General features: G+C 43.2%; 2 protein-coding genes across 2 annotated transcripts; one reads left to right on the plus strand and one right to left on the minus strand.

Annotated features, from left to right (window-relative positions):
* The first annotated feature begins 3,250 nt into the window (after window positions 1–3,250).
* On the plus strand, window positions 3,251–16,797 carry LOC131684336 (cullin-5-like). Its single transcript, XM_058967123.1, has 6 exons — window positions 3,251–3,771; window positions 3,948–4,283; window positions 4,348–5,399; window positions 15,524–15,644; window positions 15,707–16,390; window positions 16,445–16,797. The coding sequence occupies exons 1-6, from the start codon at window positions 3,763–3,765 to the stop codon at window positions 16,580–16,582; spliced, it is 2,340 nt and encodes a 779-aa protein (XP_058823106.1). The 5' UTR covers window positions 3,251–3,762; the 3' UTR covers window positions 16,583–16,797.
* On the minus strand, window positions 16,770–17,982 carry LOC131684337 (uncharacterized). The gene is made up of 2 exons (XM_058967124.1): window positions 17,798–17,982; window positions 16,770–17,493 (listed from the first exon to the last, which is right to left on the minus strand). Exons 1-2 carry the CDS (start codon window positions 17,890–17,892, stop codon window positions 16,887–16,889), a joined length of 702 nt encoding a protein of 233 aa, XP_058823107.1. The 5' UTR covers window positions 17,893–17,982; the 3' UTR covers window positions 16,770–16,886.
* Between the last annotated feature and the right edge of the window lie 130 nt (window positions 17,983–18,112).

The raw sequence follows: 18,112 nt of genomic DNA on the forward strand, positions 1-18,112 counted from the left end.
TGCCTTGACGCCATGTTGAATGTGTCTGATTTTTTCACATTGTATGTTCCCGTAATAATAATGTGTTTTACACATAACGCTAGAAGTATGTGATAGACACATAACGTGTATGTGGGGCACGGTTGAAAGTTATTCATTTTGTATTTGAAATTCATCGGTGATTGTATAAGTTTTATTTGATGCATATGAATCTGATGTGCATAATCGTTTTTAAAATTTAGGCGTTTTTTCACACGAAACGTATGTGATTTTTTGGCTCAGTGTGTGTAAAGTTCATACTTTCACTCAAAAAATAAATCACGTTTCTTCTACGTGAAAACATATCTGAATCTCATCCACCGCACTTTTCACGTAAGTTCTATCGGATGCTCCGGTAAATTAAAATCGTTTTCAATATCTGATTCATCAGGTAAAAGTTACGTGTTTTAAGGATAATTAGCAACAGAAATTCACGTAAATATTACACGAAGCCTGACATAACAACTACATGAAGCCAAACGCAGTAATTATGTGCAACCAAACGTAACAAATATATGAAACCAAACGTGAAAATTACTTGAAGCCGTTCATAGATTGTATTTTCAATAAATTTGCATTCTAAAAAAGAAAAATCTTTTAATGTCAATTTCTTTTAATTTATTTGAATCCTTAATTGCGATAACTAAACATAGAATATCCTAATTTTGAATCGTGTGCCCCAGAATTGTGTTAAAACACTCTCGAGAATAAAGCAGAGTTGTGTAACAAGTCCTGTTTTTGAAGAGCAAGAATCAATTTACTGTTGACGACGTCTTGGGCCGTACAATACTGGAGCTATTTCTCCACCCCGAGATGCAAGGTTGGGCAGATCGATTTCCAATTCGCCTTGTGTCACTATATGAAATGAAAATATACAAACACATTAGTAATCAGATTCAGTAACTGTGATAATGGAAATAACTTACCATGTATGACGGACTCGAATTGCCAGAAGATATTTTCAGCGGTGCCTATGGTTGACAATCGTTCATCCAACGAAATACTTATTGGGAACTCCTGACGACATGTTTGACATCCGTGTGTCGCCATCATCCATCGGAGATGGCAGTAGTCACCACGTATTCCCCGGATAAAAAGTTTAATTCGTTTCTATCTATAATTTAGTCAGTATTATTTCGGAATAATTTAAACAGTGGCTGATGTTTCAGCCATTTTTTTCACACAGGAAATTCACGTGGACTACGATACGACGGTCAACGTTGCATCACTTAAAGGTTACGGGTGAATCAAATAAATTTTACAGGATTATCAAATGTCGTTCATATGAATCACTTAATGTATGTTAAACGATGGAAAATATTTATTCACGTGACAATTCATGTAAATTCAAAGTGATTTATTTTTTGAGTGTTACGACTCAATAACATGGCAATGAATATTCAATGGATAAATATGTCGTATTCACGTGAAATTTGTTTGAATTTAATTTGAAACACCACATGAAATGCTTTTTATTTGATTTTCATGTAAACTTCAAAGGGAAATCATTTCTTTTACTTTTTAACATGAGAACGCACATGAAAGTGATGCTTAATTGCATATGGTTTTATCATGTCGATCATTTTCAGTGTGTGTAGTGCTAAAAGGTAATGCAAGTTTTCTGTGTAGTTAAAATCGGCTGTGTCCAGCGATGCCAACCTTCCAGTTTAAACTGGATTCTTCCAGTTTTTTTACAACATCCAGTCACACAGACAAACGAAAAAATCTTCCAGTTTTTTGAAATTTGAGCCAGTTTTATCCAGTTTTTTTAAATATTCATTTATTTAGTTTTTTTCTCACAAATTGTAACTTGAATCAAAGAATTTTCAAGCAAGCTATGGGATGATTCAGAGTGCCCCTGAATAAGATTTTAATCCACTGTAACCTGAACTTTTTTTATACTACTTGTGAGTAAAACGGTTCGGGAATGTACATTTTGATTCAATTTCGAATAAATTTTACTCAAACATAAACTGCCCATAAAAGTTCAAGATTTACATTTTAATTGAACCTTATGGATGGGATAAACATGTTTTGGTATTTTTTCGATATTTCCTAAACAAACCTGATAATGTTATTTGTGTTTTGTGATTCAGTGATGGTACAGAGTACAATCCAAATCCAACAGATAACTCATTTTTGACAAAAATCCAAATGGGACTTTTATGCTTTTATGGGCAGTAAACATGGCAGTACATTGTATCAAATATTTTGGTGAACATTTGTTGAATTCTCAGCTAGTTGCTATAGTGGTATCGTAAGAAAGGTTTAGCAAGTGGCCTTAAATTTAGGATTTTGTGGATGTGTAGATTAAAATTGTTAAATTCAACCGTAACTATTACAATTACAATCAAATTCGAATGTTTTAATATTTTTTTTTAATTTGGACAACAATATCAAAAAACCGGTTCAAATTTTCAGTAAAAGGTATGTAACATACGTATTGACTTAAAATTACGTTAACTGAATCGTTGACTTAAACATTACAAGGGTTAAGTAGGTTTTTTTCGAGTATCCAGTTTTTTCCAGTTTTTTTTCAAGAAAGTTCCAGTTTTTTTGAAAAAAAAGTTGGCAACGCTGGCTGTGTCACTGAAGCCATAGTGTTATGTTAAATTTTGGACGACGTCCAAATAACCGTTCAACAAACGTCCATCGTTGGACCCGTGTTGAACGGTTTTGAAACAATTTTTTGGACGTCTCAGAGGGTAGCATTTTGGCAACCGCTTCCACAGGCTGCACTTTGAATGACTCCTATTATATTTTGAACACAAACCGTATGGAGATCGTTGGATTTATTTAACGAATGATGGGCATTTCGAAACAAAGAGATGAAATAATTGGGTCATTAAGCCATATGCTGTTTTTGATTTTTTCTAATGCAAAAGAAGTTAAAGCTTAGACTAACAGACATAACACTATGAGGGAACTGGTGGTATAGTTACTTATGAAACGATGGGAAGAAGAACTGCAAAATTTCAGGACGATTGGTTCAGTAGATATCGGAGTTATGATGTGCATCGTATGTTTTCGAGATGTCTCCGAAGATTCACAGTCACTCGTTAAATTTTCAATGCGTTTCGAGGAAAATTTAGAAAAAATGTTGTTGAAATATTGCATTATTGTATACCCCCTTAAGAATTTAACATCTCGTTCTTTGGGTACCTATAGTATCTTTTTCTACATACATCAAGTTTACCGTGCATACATTGTGACAGCAGTCGTCTACTGTCACTGAATTTAGAAAGTTATGAAAAAGTTTGCTCTCCGGCAAAACAGCCAGCTAGCATAAATTACATCGTGAACTGGCAATTTTTTTAGTGAATTTACATAAAAATAATTTTAAACTCCTTTCGTGGTTAAAACTGTAATATATTACTGCAATGCGAGGAACTTCCAACGTCGTTGAGTGATTAGTTCTTCCAGTCTAGCTAGGATTGTCAGCGAAGGCTGCACCTGCATATATTTGCCCAAGATTTGCAAAGGAGACTTCGCCACCATCTGACCTCCTGTTTCATGTGTGCTTATCAAAAAGTTACATTCCTGGTTGGATGCGTTAAAGCCCACTTCCTATAATGTCCCCTAGCGAATAACGCGGATAGTTTAGCAGAAAAAAAAATATAAAAAAAAATCATTCGTAAGGACGACAAAACCTTCAAGCTGCTTAATAAACTGCTTTTTTCGCGAAAGAAAGAACCAAACGGAAGCAATAAGAAAGCGATAAAAAGAAGCAAGGAAACGAAAACTATGTCGAAGGTATGTAAATATAAATATTGTGGTGACCTTAGGTCCTGGATCTATTGCATTGCTATAAATGACGTTGGCGTATGAACGATGACAATTTAAATTGGCTAATTAGATGTATATTTCCCTTTTGTGCGAAATCGATTACGTTGTATGAAAACAATACTTATATGAGCATTTTGTTTCAGTTTTTACAATCTAATCCATCGTTTGAGGAGAAATGGCCCCAGATGCGACCTATTGTGCTAAAGCTTCTCAAACAGGAACCAGTCACGCATTCTGAGTGGCAGGATTTGTTCTACGCAATACATTTAGTGTGTCTTTGGGATGATAAAGGTCCCAGCAAAATACATGACTGCCTGCAAGAAGACATTGTAACATTCATTAAACAGGCTCAGAGTCGTGTGCTAGCACAGCGAGAGGAACAAGCTTTACTCAAAGCGTATATTGTCGAATGGCGTAAGTTTTTTACGCAAAGCAGTTACCTACCGCTTCCGTTTTGGCAGCTGGAAAATGCACTGCAGGTTAGTTTAATCATTAACGATAATTAATGTCGAATGTGTTTTAAAAATTATTCTACTTTAACAGGGTAAAAGTCAATCTTCCAGTCACAATTCCAGTAGCAGTTCGTCTAAAAAATCCAACCACTCAGATGACAGTATCGTGCGGAAGCTTATGCTGGACTCATGGAATCAAAGTATCTTTATGAACATCAAACACCGACTGCAGGACTCGGCCATGAAGCTTGTACATGCAGAGCGGAACGGAGAAGCATTTGACTCACAGTTGGTGATTGGCGTACGAGAGAGTTATGTCAATCTTTGTTCAAACACTGAGGACAAATTGGAGATATATCGTGAAAACTTTGAAGCCGCTTATTTGCAAGCAACATCAGCATTCTATCGCTTAAAAGCCAGCGAGCACCTGCAGGCCGATGGAGTGAAAAGTTTCATGGAGTATGCTGATATGAAGTTACGGGAAGAGGAAGCTCGAGCTGAACGGTACCTAGAGCCGGGCAGCAATACTGCATTAGCGCAGTGTTGTGTTACGGTACTAATTGAAGACCATTTACCAACTCTGCTGGCAGAATGTGCCACTCTGATAGAGGGTCGCGAAACTGAAAGACTTCAGCTAATGTTCCGATTACTTGACCGTGTTGCCGGTGGCGTCGATCCTATGCTTAGAGATCTGGAAAACCACATAGTGCAAGCTGGTCTGGCCGACATGGTGGCTGCCGCCGATGTCATCACGCAAGATTCGGAAAAATACGTAGAACGACTGCTAGAACTGTTTCGTCGATTCAGCAATCTGGTGAAGGAAGCCTTTAATGATGACCCACGCTTCTTAACCGCTCGGGATAAAGCATTCAAGACAGTCGTTAATGATATAACCGTCTTCAAGCTGGAACTACCGACTTCAGCAACGGCGATGGCTCGGGGAATCAAGTCGGCTACACCCGAGTCCAAGTGTCCCGAGCTACTGGCAAACTATTGCGATATGTTGCTGCGGCGGACACCATTCAGCAAGCGTTTGACGTCGGACGAAATTGAATCTCGCCTCAAGGATGTCTTACTGGTGCTCAAGTATGTAAGCAATAAGGATGTCTTCATGCGCTACCACAAGGCGCATCTTACAAGAAGGTAAGTTTGATATTATTGGCGATTCATTGTAGCCTCAAACAATGCTTTAGCTTTGCCTTTTTATCGGCAATATCTATGAATCTGTGATTGTTCGAGAGATCCCGTCTTAGTTTTGCAGCTTATACATCTGATGCCAAAATAGCATCTAGTATACATCCGAATCTGATGTTGCCCTGCCATTTCGGCACTTCACAAGATGTTTGACAATTCAACGGTGGGTTTTGCCAAATAGTTTGTTTTACTCTGCTTTTGCGAACTGTAAATCCATCCGACGAATATCGTTCGTTGGTCCGATTCGTTTGATATAACAGCTATCTTAAAACTAGGAATACAAAATGCAAATTTTGTTTTTATTTCAACATCGGTGTTGCTGTTGTTACACCAAGGACAAAAGAATAGGCGAACATGCGGACAGGTAAAGAACACCAAACTTGCCACTTTCAGGCAAACGGGAGATCAGCGACATGACTTAGAGCCTTAGGCTACCCAGACGTCAAGACCCGAGTTGATGGATGGGATTCATCGGACCAACGGAGAATCGGGTCGCTTTCGCTTCTAATTGCGTGATAAGGGCAACGGTGATCACATAGTGGCACTCTGGTGCTGATTGGTTCCACAAGGCAGGACAGGGGACAGCTTAAAAATGAGAAATAAAAATAATGGGGGTAAATTGGGTTATTTATAGTTTTTATGAAAAAAATTTATATAACGGACCTATAGGGGAGATCGCGATTTGCCAGCATATCACGAACTGGGACATTGGATGGTCTACATCAGGCCCAAAAGGAATCCTTTAACTAAGACCTGGCGTCACAATACCCAGACAACGTGCTCGATGTCGTGATAGCCCATACCAACGTTGCACTGGGGTACAAATCTACCCCACGTCATCTTTGGAGCCGTATGTAAACGAGAATTCAGCCATAATTCAATTTAGAGCTCATAGCAAGAGTAAGAAAAGATGGTCAAGTCAGTTTGATTTTGGACTTCGTGGAAGCGGGTTTGCATTACGGCATCACAAGCTCGTCCATCACGGCCTACGACGACATAGGTTACACGTCCTCGGATCCACACGTTGCGTATCTTCTCCTGCACTACGATCATCAAACCTACCTCGATCGGCTACGTGACCATTGCCAAAGTTGATCTACCATTGTTCGACATAGATTCCAATCATTCCTGCAGGCTTGTCTAGGATCCGCCAGAGACTGTGTTACTCCGCTTGAGCTCAATAGAAGAAAGTGGTTCAATATCAGAGCTTCTTGGCTGCGCCGTTTCTAAATGAATATATGTTGGCGTTCTCGAATTGACAACACTCTCAGCTTCCACTTGCAACGATGCCAACGTTTCTTCGACTCCATTACAGTGAGAGCGGTTTTCACCGATCGCACAAGACACTCTTAAACGCCACCCATGTGGTGTGCTCCAAGTGGATTGAATATCTCGTATTCGCGTTTGTAAAAGTTTCGGCAGCCTGATGGTTGATTTTGTCCATCTCCTGTTCGTTGCTCGATCCCACAAAATTTGCTGCAAATCTCCCCAGGTGCTCCTCTGCGTTCGAGGAAACGCCTGATCTCGTTTACAACAGTCTCGCCATTGGCGTACAGAAACCATTTGACCAACAGCCTAGAGACTGGATGGTCCTTTCGGTAATATTATTGGAGAGTTCACTTCATTTTAAACGCAGTGACGGTAGCACCAGAGTTCCTGCTACCGGAACGAATAAAGCTGTTGGCACACGAAATACACGCTACAAAAAATATTCACTACGGTTTTTGTTCTACCTATATCAACGGAATAGCTAGAACAAAATTCATGGTGAATATTTTTGTGCATGTGTCCTGTCGCCTCGTGTGCGTACAGTTTAACACATGCTTGGTCCAAGTCGGAGACAGTGTGTGTTGCTTGCCCCGTATTACTAACAAAGTCGCCACTTCGTCTGGATACTGCTTGCATTGGTGTCTCGGCCTTTGCTAATTCCTCTTGAGTGAGTGGTCTGTCTACTCGAGTATTTCTTTGCACCATGCACTGTAGATTTTGTACGTAGCGAAGAACATGGGCTACCAATTGATACAAATGCGTCAGCTTCGTTGCGGTGCGATGGCCTCCTTATGCACCAGATACTATCGGCCCATTGTTCTTCTGTCTAATGCAAATTGTCGTCACCACGGAACCAACGGTCACCTGAGGACAAACATGGTCCTTTTCCCCGTTTAGTTGCATCATCGGCGATGTTCTTTCTTATTAATTTTCAACGCCATTGCTTCGCCTCCGGCTTGGACAAAATCTCACCCACTCGGTAGCAACGAACTGGCGACACCTTCATCAAGCGTACTCCAATTATCGCTGTCATCAATTCCAACCGTGTGATGGAGTATGCCTGACGTGGAGCTACTCACCGTCTAACGCAACAGAAATTCCCTCCAGAAATACCGCCCGAAAGTATGCGACATACGCATAAGCTTCTTCGCTAGCGTTCACGTGAATACGCAGTTGCAGCGACATGATAGCTCTCACAGAATGTTGAGAAATGCTAATCTGGTCCAGATGATTATACAAATTTGTTCAACGCATCCCATTCCATGCCGTCGTCACCCTCCACACTGATCCAATATTAAATCAGTACCTTTCCGTGGATGAGGAAAACGTACCATAATCCTGCCGGATCGAATGGGCTCATTACTACTCGCAATACCTGGCGTTGGATGCTCCGCACATACCACTAGCATCGTTGTAACCGTGAAGACATCGCCGATCGGCTTCCAGTGTATATCGAGCACACATTCAGTTGAGCTGTTCTTGTCCAGCTGGGGACACTTCTCAGTGACTGGGGCGATCTCCCCGACCCGTGTGAAAACCTCGGAGGAGTTTAAAAGCCAGCTCCGCAGATGGAATCCTCCGAGAGGGTGAACCAGTTTGACTTAGTGTGCCAGCTACACCACTTCGTCAACATCGTAAGCGCTGTTCAAGTAGTCATCCATGCAATGCTTCCGGATAATTGCATCGGTTGCAGCTGGGTTCTCTTTTAAATGCTCTTTTGCATTTAAACTTTTCACAAATTGGACTCAATACGGCGAACATGTAGCAAACGTAGTGACGTCGATCAAATACACACGGAGGGCTTGTTTCGGATCATCACGAAAAAGCAGTCGCTGCACATGTCGATCTTCTCACCCAATCTGGATCTGGTAAAACATCTCCTTCAGAACGGCCCCCTTCTCTCGAAATCCATATAGGACATTGAGCACCATTTATCCACTCTAACCGCAGCATCGCAGAAGATACGAACTTTGAAAGGCTTCTTGGGTTTGATTATCACTCCTGAAGGCAAGTACCACGTACGCCGTGGATCCGAATTGTCGAGCTTCTTCCGGCTCGCTTTGTGTATGTACCCTTTCGCGTGATATTCAGAAAACTGTCTCCTCACACTTTTGCCGATGAATGAATCGTTCTGCAAACGTCTCTCCAAGCACTGCAGTTGTCGAACTGCAATCTGGTAGCAATCCCGGAACTCGGAATAAACATACTTCCAGAGAAGCCCTGTCTCGAATTGCTGTCCGACCCACCCATCAAAAATGTAAGTTAGCTGCAATCGGTTCTCCCGGCTGGCCATCGTGTAGCTTGTAAGTAGGGGTTTGCTCACTACTCGGGATCTGATAACCCGGCGGACCATTCTTTTCAGGGTGGCCTAGATGCTTCTACCGGAATTTCGGATTTTCGTGACACAACATACTAATGGAATACAAACAAAAAAAATCAGCAGCGCAGCACTGTAGTTAATTCTCCACTTCACTGCTGCTGCTGCGGGTGGAAAGGCGGATGGTCTCGTCCGACCGGCCGGGACAACAACGGTCGAGTTGTCCCGAAACTACTGCTGGCTGCTCCGAAAACTATTCTTAATGATTAGCTAGGGAGGTGAGCAAGACTCTTTTGCAGGAACCTCCTTAGCGACCGGGCGAATAATCGCCGGGACCACTTACTCCACGTGAATGGCACAGGGAAACACCGCAGTGACTTACCTCAGGTGGATCCGCTGTCCAACCTGCTTTGCTCTCCTTGACGATTAGCAGTGGAGTAGAGCAAGGCTGGTTTGGCTGATCCTCCACTGCGAGAGCGACTTGGCGTCTTCTGGGTCCTTTATGGTTAGCCGGGAAAGCGAGTGGCTCCTTTACGATCAGCTTCCCTGATCGGCGACCCGACACCAGACCAGAGTTCTCGAACCACGACCGGTACTTTAACGGAATTTGCTTCCGCACACACGCGTCCGAAACTCGCACGATGTAAATAAACCGGCCACCTTCCACCACTGCCGTCGCTGACACCCATCGTTTCACGAATTCAGTACACTTCGACAGCAAGGGAGAATTGTGGCCTATCTAACCCTGTGTTACTTATTCACAAATGGCAAAGAAAAATTATTACACCTATCTGCACAAACAAAACCGTTTACAAACGCGAGAATGAACAAAATTTGCAAGAAAAATTAAACGGTACCGAACAGCGGTGAGCATAATTTTATATGTCAACAAATACACTCTACGAAGTGTATACTCAAAAAATGGTATATTTCCACCCAGTGCTAAATTGTTACCCTGACGGGTTACAAGCTTGAGTGTCGACGTAACGTGGGCGCTACCGCTTCCGACGAGGATACGAGGTACCGCTTGATCGTAAACATCGACCGGTAGGTCCTTCCGGTACGGAATCGCTTCTACGCGCTACGCCTACCGCAATGACTGTCGTGGTAAGTCCAGTTTGATAACGGTGCGCACGTCCAACAAAGAATGTCTGGATGCCCCTGACATTCGCCGTCCACTGAAGACACAATGGTAGTGTTTTTTCAGCAACACCTAGTTGCTTCACCACTTCTTCATCGACCAGGGTTTTATCCGTCGTCCAATAAGGCATATACAGACACGCAACGATTATTCCCGAACAGCGTCGCAGGAATGATTCGAATCAGCGTCGTCTTCCCAGTGAAATGATGATTGGTAGCAACTTTGAACCGGTTCTTGTTTGGTCACGCTCTTCTCCGTCTGATTGATTCCAATCGGCTTGCTGCTCCTTTTTTTCTTGCTTGTCGTCGACAATGAACAGTTTATTATCACTCTGGTCCTACTTTGAATGCAGCATCGGATGATAGCGTCGTTGACAACCGCCTATGTCGCATTGTTTGCGAATATTCCATGTGCCCCAAGACAAATTCGACACAAACTGAGTTATTGGATTAACTTCTAGCGGTCGCCGATGGTTTCGTTACGAGCCTCAAACTTTCACTCGATGCTGCGAGTCCTTGCAAACGAAACAGCACTGTTTTCTCGGCTGGTTCCGCTAGTAGTGAATCCTCAATCACGTGAGCTCCGCAGAAGTTCTTATCCTTGCTATACCTCCCCTTCGTCAACCGCTGCTGTTGGCTTGGATCATGCTGTAACGTAACGTCAGAGGTCGCTCGTACCAATTCCTGCATGTACTGGGCTAATGAACGAATGTTTACTTCTCCGTTGTTTGTATAGAAACTAGTCCAGCTTCATGTGCGCTGGAAGCTTCTTTACTAACTCGAACAAAAGCATCGGGTTGTTGAGATGCGCTCCATTTCTTACAGCTTCCAAAGAGACGCTGAGATTCTGCACCGCCATACTATTAGCGTGTCGAGTCTATCCTGCTTCGGCGCTGAAACTTGACGAATTTTCTGCAGCAATGCGTTAATTAGCTGGTTCGGCCTCCCTACATGTGGTATTTCGGTGGAACAGTCCCGTTGCGAACCTAACCTCAACCGCGCACAATGTTTACGGTTACTCTATGACACAACCCACGGCCTTTTGCAATCCTGTTTTAGTTTCAGGATTAATGCTTGGGAACATAAATCCCCAAATGGCAATCGAAAAGATTCTTAGACTATGGAGGTGGTACCGTTACCTTCAAATTACCCAAGAGACCAAATATGGAATTGTTATCTGGTCAAAATATTCCTATATGAAACGGGAAGTCTTGCGAGTCCTGATGTCCATCTTCGATCCGGTTGCTTTTCTTGCCAACGTACTAATGTATTGAAAAGTTCATCTACAGGAGATACAGCGTGCAGACACGGTATGAGATTAGCCAATAGCTGAAGAGCAATTCGTGAAATGGCATACGTGGCTTGTCGTTTTGATAGAGGTGGACTGTCTCTAGGCCGAGGTGCTATCATATCGAAACTTCATCAATCCAATTAAACAAGCTGCAACTCCATAGCTTCGTGGACGCGAGAGAAAATGGATTTGCGGCTATTTTCGATATGAAGAGTAAGGAGTAGTTGAGTGTGCATTCGTGGCTGCAAACGAGGGTTCATTCGTTGCACTCAAGAAACGTACTCTGCTGGTCAAATTCGGATCACTGTCGCTCTAGCCAGTTCATCGCGTTTCATGTGGGAGAAATTCTAGAGAATGGCACTTATCAACGCAGATGAATGTGACAGACGAAAATATTAAGTGGCAAAAATTGTCAGATCGTTCGCCGTCCAGTAGATGGTTCCACGGTTCGTTGTTTATATGGATGCGCGAGCACGAATGGACGGACCTACGAGGCATGTAAAACTGAGACACGCAACTAACACTTCCAATAGACTACCATGTCACTACACTTATCGTACGCTCGGTACACGATCGATATCACCACCTCAACCATGAGATCGTCGTGACCGAGCTTAGATCAAAATATCTGATCCCCAGATTGCGTAGACTATACAATAAGATCCGTAAGGGGGAGAAGGGGGGTCAGGATAAACTCCGCCGCCGGGAAACTCTACTTCAAAGTAGACTTGATCCACCGCCGGGGAGCAGTTAATAGTACTCGACACAGCACTGGGTTCGGTCATCGGGGTGCCAGCGAACCAGACGCTATGCTCTACCGGAATCGCCGTACCTACCTCGACACCCTACCGGGTACCTCGTGAGTAGGCTAGATTCATCGCCGCGGACTAGTTGGAGCAGATCACGTTGAAAAGCCAGCAGCGAGTCGTTCAACAGTACAATAACCTCAACGATGAAGCAGCAGAGTATGGAGGCGCTATGGCAATGGATCTTGGAGCACGCGCAGAAGACGATAGGCTACCGGTTCCTGATCTCTAAGAAGTCAAGGAGGAGATCGGTCGGCTGAAAAACAACAAAGCTGCCGGTGTAGATCAACTACCCAGCGAGCTATTAAAATACGGTGGTGGCTAGAGCACTGCACTGGGCTAATCGCCAAAATTTGGGAGGAAGAGATTCTTCCGGAGGATGGAGGGTGTCGTTTGCCCAATCTATAAAAAGGGTGACAAGTTGGATTGCTGCAACTACCGCGCGATCACACTACTTAGCACCGCCTACAAGGTCCTCTCTCAAATACTTTGCCGCCGATTGTCACCATTTGCAAGGGAGTTTGTGAGGCACTACCAAGCTGGATTCATGGGTTCCCGAGCCACAACGGACCCAATATTCGCGATTCGGCAGGTTCTGCAGAAGTGCCGCGAATACAGTGTGCCCACACATCATTTGTTCATCGATTTCAAATCGGCATATGACACAATCGATCGAGATCAGTTATGGCAGATAATGCACGAGTACGGTTTTCCGGATAAGATAACACGATTAGTCAAAGTGACGATGTGATGTGCGTTGTTCGAGTATCAGGGACACTCTCGAGTCCCTTTGAATCTCGAAGAGGGTTACGGCAAGGTGATGGTCTATCGTGCCTGCTGTTCAACGTTGCGTTAGTAGGTGTAATAAGGAAAGCGTGGATAGACACGAGTGGCACGATCTTCAGAAAGTCCGTCCAGCTTCTTGGCTTCGCCGACCACATTGAAATAATGGCGATGTCGGACACGTACATCAGACTGAAAACTGAAGCCAGCAGGATTGGACTTGCCATCAACGTTTCGAAGAGACGAAGAGGTTCTAGAGACGACAATATGAACCTCCCACTCCGAATTCGGATTGACGGTGACGAAATCGAGATGGTCGACGAATTTGTGTATTTGCGCTCACTGGTAACCGCCGACAATGATATCAGCAGAGAAATTCAGAGACGGATATTGCCGGGAAATCGTGCCTACTTTGGACTCTGGAGAACGCTCTGATCGAACAAAAGTTGATTATCTACAAGACGCTGATTAGACCGGTGGTCCTCTACGGCCACAATACCTGGACTATGCTCGTGGAGGAGCAACGCGCCCTTGGAGTTTTCGAAAGGTGTTGCGTACCATCTATGGTGACGTGCAGATGAAAGACGGAACGTGGCGCAGGCGAATAAGCCATGAGTTGTATCCGCTGCTGGAAGAACCATCCATCGAGCATACCGCAAATATAGGACGTTTGCGGTGGGCTGCACACGTCATAGAAATGTCAGACGACGACCCGGTGAAGATGGTTCTACAGGAACAAGAAAACGGGGCGCACAGCGAGCACGGTGGATCGACCCGATAAGACCTTTCGCAGACTGCGAGGCTGGCGACAAGAGGCAATGGACCGAGTGGAGTGGAGACGGCTTCTGCATACAGCAAGAGACCACAAGGCCTGAACGGTAAGTAAGTACGAGTCGTTGATGTGCCAGTGAACCGGAAGTTATGCTCCACCCGAAATCGCTGGACAGACCTCGTCACCTAAAGGCTGGTCCGTTGAGTAGGCTAGGATATCTGCCGGGGACTAGATCGGGACTAAATGGCTCACGACATCAAGCATCGGTATCGGGATAAGTTCACCGCCGAAGAATTCACAGTAAGGTAGCTTCTAATTAGGTGGAAGCGAATTGGCTCACGAAATATACCTCGGTACCGAAAGAAATTTCATAGCTGATCCGAGAAGATCTCGATAAAACTGGTAACTAAACAGCTCAAGTAAGCGGGTATTGGTATTAGGAGAAATTGCTCCTTTGGGGAACTCTCAGTCAGAATACAGTGATTTCACCGCCAAGAACTATCTGAGTAGATCGTAATAAGACTGGGAGCTGAATGATTCACGGAAAAAGAAGCGAAACAGCTCAAAAACTAAAAGGCGACGTAATAGATAAAGCCCAAAAGCAAAAGAAGAGTCGACAGCTAAATGGCTCAAATGTTTCATTCAAAGAATCCATTTCATGGATCAAATGAGGCTCAGAGATAGCTGCGGAAAACTCTTGAGCAAAGAAAACGTGCGAAGAAAGCACAACGCCAACTTGCTACCAGTTAGACGGTGTATCAACTAACACCAAATTGGCGTCAGTTACCATTAAATCCAAACAGTTCACACAGCTCATCTGTTCATCTATTCAAGTGAGAGGTTTTTGAAGCAGGCCCAACCGTCTCGCTGACTACACCATGGATTTTAACTGCCTATATAAGATATTGCTGCGTCAGACGCTTGCAGCAAGCAATCTTATTGTCTGCTCGAGGTTATTTGCGACAACTTTCATTTTGTTGTCTGGGTCGAATAGCTCACCGAGAATTCACCGAGCTGACTTGAGTGGGTACTGCTTTATGCAATGCCATGGGGTTATTTGCAAGGTCAGGGGACAACCTGCCATCCACGATCATGTCTGTGTCATGTCTGATGGGGTGTGTCCTTCATTATCTGCGATTTTATGCGATCAGCACATGTAGAATTCAGAATATGTTTAAAATAGTTGCTTGGGGTATGTCCCTAAACATATAAGACCTTTTAAAAAAAAAAGTTTTCTCCGCATCCCTCATCAGTCCTAAAAGCGCTTTGCTCATTATTATATTCCTGCTTTTGATCAAATGTGGAACACGAATAATTTATTTTGCCTTATTTGAAATATGAGCTGCTCTTTCCAATTTTTTGGCAATCTGTATTTCATTGAATCGCCGAATAGTGTAGAGAAACGAATGATTGGCCGACTAGACTACTAGCATGCTACGACAATTTATTATTTCGGTCAATCTCTCGTGGTCGAAGGTCTGTATGCCAGCCATAAATTTTGTATTCATACAAGTATTACAATGATACTAAAACAGGACAAGCCTCAACAAAAGCGAAAAAAGTTGGACATGTTCTTCATGTCGTAAACATTTTCAATTTTATTTGACGATAACAAAAAATATCTGGAATTTAATATATTTAGATCATTAAATACACCTGATGAAGCAAAGTTTTGCATTAAAAACCATTTTTCAGATTGATTTTAGATTCTAGTGCTGATAGCGAAAAAGAAGAAGACATGGTCGAATGGCTCCGAGAGGTCGGTATGCCCGCCGACTACGTCAACAAGCTAGCTCGAATGTTCCAAGATATTAAGGTAAACGGTTGGTTTTATTACCGTCAAGCTGACCAATAACCCATTCATGCCCTCATTCCCAGGTTAGTGAAGATCTGAATACTCAGTTTCGGGCTCAGACCACCCGCCACGATGCCATCAACATTAAGATCCTCAACGCCGGAGCCTGGGCACGGGGATCCGAACGCGTGTCAGTTAGCTTACCGCTCGAGCTCGAAGACTACATCCCCGAGGTGGAGGATTTCTACAAGAAGAAACATTCTGGCCGTAAGCTGCTGTGGTACCATCATATGAGCAACGGAACGATAACTTTCGCCAACAACTCGGGCCGGTTCGATCTGGACGTAACTACATTCCAGATGGCTGTCCTTTTCGCCTGGAACCAGCGTCCCAACGAGAAGGTTTCGTATGAAAATCTTCGCCTAGCGACAGAACTACCGGACCCAGAGCTTCGGAGGACTCTCTGGTCGTTAGTGGCATTCCCGAAACTCAAGCGTCAATTGCTGCTGCACGATCCAGTTGTTGCGAATCCTAAAGATTTCGCCGAGAACACCCTATTCTGGATCAACCAGGAGTTCGCATTGATTAAAAATGGAAAACCCCAGCGGCGTGGCAAGGTCAATTTGGTTGGTCGCTTACAGCTGAGCACAGAGCGGTCCCAGCAGGAAGACAATCAATCGATCGTACAGCTGCGAATACTTCGCACGCAAGAAGCCATCATCAAGATCATGAAGATGCGAAAACGACTGAGCAATGCGGCACTTCAGGTGGGTTTCGTATAACATTGCGCCGCACTAATATTTAACGAAATGTTTTTTTAGGCCGAACTGGTGGACATTCTCAAGAACATGTTCCTACCGTCAAAGAAAATGATCAAAGAACAGTTGGAATGGCTGATAGAGCACAAGTATATGCGGCGGGACGATGACGACATCAATACCTTCATCTATATGGCATAACGTGGTCACTGTATCGTTACTAATCTACCAGCCATAACGCACGTCTTTCGAACGGTTGCTTTTGAGGTGCGATTGATGAACACAGGAGATTAAATTATTTTAGCTGTTTAGACCAAGCGCTGCTCACAATGAGCAGACCTGTATTCCAAGGCATAAGTGGAAGACGAGAGCTAAATAATTGATTCGTACCCATGGTTTAATTGTTGATAATTAAAAAAACTGAAATTGGAATTAAGCTTGTGATGGAAAACGTAAAATAAAAAAAAATGTTTTAAGAACCAACCACCATACTGTTACGCTTTATTTACACATACAGGTTCGAGCCATCCACGAACTTGAGCTGATAACTCAGATCGCAATCAACAGACAGAGAGTTGAGCAATCTCAGAATCGGTTTGGTAGAAACCGAATCCAAAACCGACGAATCTAAATAGCACACATATGCAGATGCTTCCAGGTCTTTAAACTTTCTGTAACTGAGTGCACCTGCCGAAATTCCAGTAATAACGTTTGGCGCTTCCAGTTCTGGGATTGTTTTAACTTGTCCATTGATTGCTTGAATAAAGCATGCTTCTTCCGTCTCGCGGGAACTGGTTCCTTTGTGCATTACACTTGGTTGGAACGAAACAGCAGCAACTTGCTCGGCAGATCCGAGCCAGTGCACCAGTTTTTCAGTTATACGACCAAAGTTATTAAGATCCTTTTCTTCGGACAGACAAATCAATGTAGCTTTATCGGGGTTGTAGTAAATGCTGGTGGATCCATTGTTCAACCGACAGATTGGCGATCGGCCCTTCAAGACAGCTGTTCCAACAAAACTAGATATCGCTTGACCTTCCAAAATCAGCAGCAATTTTACGTTGTCGATCTTTTGTTCGGTGTTGTCCTCGTTTAACCAGTCCCATTCGTATCTAGAGTGTGAAATGAGTTTAAAAAACGACATGCATTATTCAATTCTTCGAGGATTAATAAGCAACGATATGTTTTATCCGGGCGACTGTCATTTGGCATAATGATACCAATCTATTAGTATATCAAAGGCCCTTCATTCTTTTAATAATTACTGCAATAGTCCCCTGTTTTTTTTCTTTGAATATTAGATTTTTCGACTGGTATTGATCCACATCGCCAGGATCGCTACTTCGTTCGGGTTATGATATACCAAGCTTACAATTAGGTACCGAGTATTTGCTGTTTGTGCATAACAGAACTCACGGTAGCAAAGGTGCAGCACCATCCTCGCTTTCATCGTAATCATCCCAGAATGCTCGCGTTGAAGGCTCAATAATTTCACCAAATTCAACACTCATTACTGTTTATTTGTTCAATATTAATTTCAAATTCAAAGTCAAAAATTAACCGGTTTCGCTTCCGAACTCTGTAAACAAACAAAATGCAAGTCGCTGTGGGTGACAGCCTGACATCAGCTTACCGACCCGTGTTGCCATTTTGTATCAATATGTAAGAATTTTTTTATTCTGTGCTAAAAAATACCCGGATAGAAAATTAATTAAATCAACGCTTTTTTGT

This window comes from Topomyia yanbarensis, chromosome 2 (genome assembly GCF_030247195.1).
Source record: "Topomyia yanbarensis strain Yona2022 chromosome 2, ASM3024719v1, whole genome shotgun sequence".
Taxonomy (NCBI): Eukaryota; Metazoa; Arthropoda; class Insecta; order Diptera; family Culicidae; genus Topomyia; species Topomyia yanbarensis.

Coding starts and splice junctions, on each gene's coding strand:
- LOC131684337 (XM_058967124.1), bottom strand. CDS start 17,892: ATGAGTGTTGAATTTGGTGAAATTATTGAGCCTTCAACGCGAGCATTC. Junction 17,494..17,797: donor GGTGCTGCACCTTTGCTACC/GTGAGTTCTGTT, acceptor TTCACACTCTAG/ATACGAATGGGACTGGTTAA.
- LOC131684336 (XM_058967123.1), top strand. Junction 15,645..15,706: donor GAATGTTCCAAGATATTAAG/GTAAACGGTTGG, acceptor CCTCATTCCCAG/GTTAGTGAAGATCTGAATAC. Junction 16,391..16,444: donor TGAGCAATGCGGCACTTCAG/GTGGGTTTCGTA, acceptor ATGTTTTTTTAG/GCCGAACTGGTGGACATTCT.